This window comes from Propithecus coquereli, unplaced genomic scaffold, assembly GCF_000956105.1.
Source record: "Propithecus coquereli isolate 6110/MARCELLA unplaced genomic scaffold, Pcoq_1.0 Scaffold173, whole genome shotgun sequence".
Classification (NCBI taxonomy): Eukaryota; Metazoa; Chordata; class Mammalia; order Primates; family Indriidae; genus Propithecus; species Propithecus coquereli.
Genome location: NW_012141969.1, coordinates 2,403,514 through 2,407,898, shown reverse-complemented (window position 1 = coordinate 2,407,898; position 4,385 = coordinate 2,403,514). Strand labels below are relative to the sequence as shown.

The 4,385-nt window shown below is 48.2% G+C and overlaps 1 protein-coding gene across 1 annotated transcript in view; it reads left to right on the top strand.

Annotated features, from left to right (window-relative positions):
• Nucleotides 1-1,898: 1,898 nt before the first annotated feature.
• TSPAN7 (tetraspanin 7) overlaps nucleotides 1,899-4,385 on the top strand; it is a 120,627-nt gene continuing 118,140 nt past the window's right edge. The window contains exon 1 of the mRNA XM_012642096.1: nucleotides 1,899-2,043. Coding sequence (XP_012497550.1) covers nucleotides 1,963-2,043 — 81 coding nt within the window. The 5' untranslated portion in view covers nucleotides 1,899-1,962. The remainder of the gene's footprint in view (nucleotides 2,044-4,385) is intronic.

Genomic DNA, 4,385 nt, shown 5'->3' with positions numbered 1-4,385 from the left:
CCACCCCATCAAATGACTGAGAATAGCTGGGATTTGGCACAGGCATTCATAGTTGTTTTAAACACCAGGTGATGCAAATGAGCACCCAGTGTTGAGAATCATTGTGCAGAGTCTCCCTTTATAACAGACACCTTGCTCAATTTGTCCCCAATCTTCTTGCACCCGCACTCATACTCCACTCCCTTCTATGCCCACACACCCTTGTTATGTTTGAGCATTTCCTTAACCAGGTTCTCCTCTTCCTCATATTCGTGTCCTGTTTATACAATGACTTCACTGATCTGAGACCAGGTATAACTCATTGGAGGTAATAATTACTGCTGTAACAACTGACCTTGGCAGTCCCAAGCCTTATTGACTCTATTTTTTACTTTTTCACAAAAGGTATCCTTAACATCACCCATGACTGACATAGCCTGTGACAGTGTTGCTGCTTTGACTGCAGATTCTCTTGGGAATCAAGCTAAATCTCCCACCTGTGTTCCTCTACAAATCAGCCACGGGAAATCTCGGTAGAATGTACATTAATTTTTATTGCACTATAATTCACATTATAAAAGTTACCCTTTTAAAGCATACAATTCTGTGGTTTTTAGAAATTCACAAAATTGTACAACTATCACCACTATGTAATTCCAGAACATTCTCGTCACTCCAGAAGGAAACCCCCTACCCATTAACAGTCATTCCTCATTCCGGCCACACCCCCACCACTACCACTAATCTATTTTCTGTCTTTATAGATTTGTCTATTCTGGATATTTCCTATAAATGGATCATTTTTTACAGTCTTTTGTGTCTGGCTTCTTTGACTTCGCATATTTTCAAGGTTCATCCATGTTGTAAGATGTATCAGTAGTACTTCATGCCTTTTAGTGGCTGAATAATTTTCCATTGTATGTACGCACCACATTTTATCTATTCATCAGCTGATGGACATCCATATTTTGGCTATTGTGAATAATGCTGCTATAAACATTCATGTACACGTTTTTGTATGGACATGTATTTTCGTTTCTCTTAGGTAGATACCTAGGAGTGGAATTGCTGGGTCATAAGGTAACTCTGTGTTCAACTTTTTGAGGAACTTCCAAATTGTTTTTAAACATTATTTTTTAACCTCCTGACGCAGCTCTCCTTTATGGGTGTGAGGTGTTTTGTACTTGCTAGGGTGGGGCAAATGATTCTCGGCCACTTTGAACATTTTTTTCTGTGTTCTATTAAACATTTTATGTGCAGGAAGAATGATGTCTCACACAGAACCTTCTTGTCATTTGGCTTCCTAGTTTCAAAATGTGAGGGAATCTAAAAAATGGAGGGGCCTACAGATAACCATTGTGGCAAGGATTTGGGGTCTCTGAGCTCCTGAGTTCCCCTCCATCCCTCCAGCTGTCTCTCCGGCCACCTGTCACAGTCTGTTCCTGGCACAGACAAGGTCTGCTTGTTGCCAAGGACATGACTACTCGACCACTTTCGTCGGAGAAGGCCCGGCCGGGTGTCCAAATGCAGAAACGTGACTGATTTGGAAACATTCATAAACCTCTCGTAGCCAGGTGCAGACATCCCTGCAAATGTAAGACCCTACTGTGTACACAGTAGAAACCTAAATGCCAGGACGGTCTGGGAGAGGTTTCCCTGAGCTCTGACCTGGCCTCTAGGCTCTCCCCTTCCTTTCCTCCTACCCTGCCCTGCCCTTCCCTTCTCCTTGCCTTGGGGTCTGAGCCTGCGCGAGATTGCGGGTGCGGGCGGCCTTCCCAGCATGCGCAGTCGCTGCCCAGCCCGGCTCCCGGAGCAGGAATCCACGGGTGCGCGCCCACGCACGCGCACGGCCTCTCCTGCGCGCTCACTGGGCCTCTCGCGGCACGCGCCCCCGCCCCGCCCCGCTCCGCCCCGCCTCTTCCCCCCTCCCGCGCGCCCGCCCGCCGCCTGCCGCCGCCGCCGCCGCCGCCGGAGCTCCGTAGTATGGCATCGAGGAGAATGGAGACCAAACCTGTGATAACCTGTCTCAAAACCCTCCTCATCATCTACTCCTTCGTCTTCTGGGTGAGTGCCCACGCCAGGCCGGCGGCCGAGCCGCTGTCCATCCGTTTGTGTGATGATGCTCTGAGAAAGGAAGGGGGGAGGAAAACCCAAACCAAAAATCAATCTCAGCCCCCTCTTTAAGAAGACAGGCGCGGGGTGCTGGGTCGGGGCTGCGGGATGGCAGGGTGTAGGTCGGGGCTTCTGGGACCCTGGACCCTGTGCAGCACAGGCTACAGGGGGCTGCGTAGTGGCGGTGACTGCAGGTTGTCGACCTTTCCAAAAAATATTTAATGCATCGATTTCTTTTTTAAGAAAGAACCCTATCGCGGGATAGGGTCAGCCCCTGGGGAAAGTTGCGGGTTTATTCGGATGTTTTCCTCGCTGGACACCCATCCGTACCCTCCCTTACCAGCCCGTTCGCGGCACCTCTTGGAGCTAACCTGTGGCCAGCTAGGAGAGGGCGCGGGAGCGCGGGGTTTAATACCAGATCCCAGTTATTCCCAACCCCTCGGGGCTGCGGGAGCGAGGCGCCGCCGGAAACCCTGTGCCTGCCTGGCTGGGCAAGGGCGACCAGAGTCCCCCAAGCGCACTGATGAAGGGCAGGCGCTGTCACCGCGTGGAGGCGCACAGAGGAGAGAGGGTCTTACATAAGCCATGGGCATCTTTGAGCTTTCTTTGCGACCCAGGAGATGATGAGTCTTTCTATCCTTTTCCTACCTCCCTCCATCCTTACACTCCCTATCTGGTCATTCTATCACTGTGTGAACCCAGTCCGCAGCGTCCTGGGGGAGGACCCTGGCCACTTGGTGACAGCGATATCGCCCCAACTCTGCTCCCTCTCTAACCAGTGCTGCCACGGGTCCTTGAAGCTCAATGCAGAAGGGTGACGTCAGCCCCTCAGCCTCGGCTGCGGGTGGGGGGGGCTGTGCGGTGCACCTCGCGGAGGGATGCGCTCTTCTGCGCGCTGGGGAGAGGGGGAGGAGGGGGCTCCAGGCTTGTGCCTTACCTCATCTTGTTTGGCAAATCCTGGAATCAGTGCAGGGCTGACACTGCAGTGATTCACTTGGAGAGGTGGGTAGCACCTAAAGACCATTCTCTCTTCTTTTTCTTTTTATGTAGATGACCCCCTTTCCCCAAGTTCCCCATTCTCAAGCCAAGCCACAGTGACCCCGCTGGGGAATGAATATTTGCCCTCTCCACTCTACGCCCCCACCCCCAATCTGGGTCATTTCAGTTTCCAAGGCAGTCATTTTGAAATCTGAAGCTCTATAGGAAAAGCCAGTCCTGCCTTTGGTGGTTTTTCTCCTCGTCCCCCACATCACCACCGCCACCACCACATATTAGCCCTAATTTTGCTTTCAAACTGGAGCACAGTGCTGTATAAGGTACCCAGACTCAGCCTGATGGTGAACCGGGCTGTTTGCAATGGTCAAGGCAGGAGCTGAGATTTATTAAGGATTAAAAAAAATCCCTAATGCCTCCTGGGGCATTTCCTTGTTACTGGTTTTGGTGATTCTTCAGGTTGGGGCAACTATGGACTCCAAGGACCAGGCATAGCAGGAACTCTGCAATGAGATAGGATAATTAACTGATACATCGCACAAGGCAAACACAGAAACAGACTTTATTTGGACTGAAAACGACACAGGTTGAAATATCTCAGTAGTGGAATTGTGAGCTACGCACAGATCATATCCTATTATGATCTGCCTGGAAAAAGCAATAACGCATGCTGATTACCGAAACTTCCCAGTAGCCATTCCTGGGAACTGGTTTAGTTTTTATGTTTCCTTAAATCTCTTTTTGTTTGACCCATTATTATTTCCTTGACTTCCTATTTGTTACTGGAGTAAATCATATGGAGGATTGTTTTAGCTTCTTGAAAAATAAGGTTTACAGTGCAGAAAAGGAATGTTCTTTCAACATCTCTGCAATGTGGTAAAGAAGAGGGTCTTCAGGCTGAGGCTTTTCATAAGAGCTCCTTAACTCTCCTTGCTTGCATCCCTCCGCACAAATCTAATTACTTAATGCCCCCAATACATCTTAAACAATCACTGCATTTTATATCCTCTGGAAGTTCCTGCTACCTGCGTTTTAATTTTTTTCTGCTTTCAAGATTTTCATAGTCTTAAATAAAATATTTACCTGGAACATTTCAATAATTTAAATTGTATTCAATAATCATTTCCTATGTCACAATCAAAAGAATGAGATCTCTTCAGAAACAAGGGTATGTTAAACAAGACATTTTCATTAATAAACCATAGTCCCAGTGCTGTTTTCCATTGTACCTTAAATGCTACTTTTTTAAAAAAGCAGCTTTATTGAGACATAATTCACATGCCATAAAAGTCACTCATTTC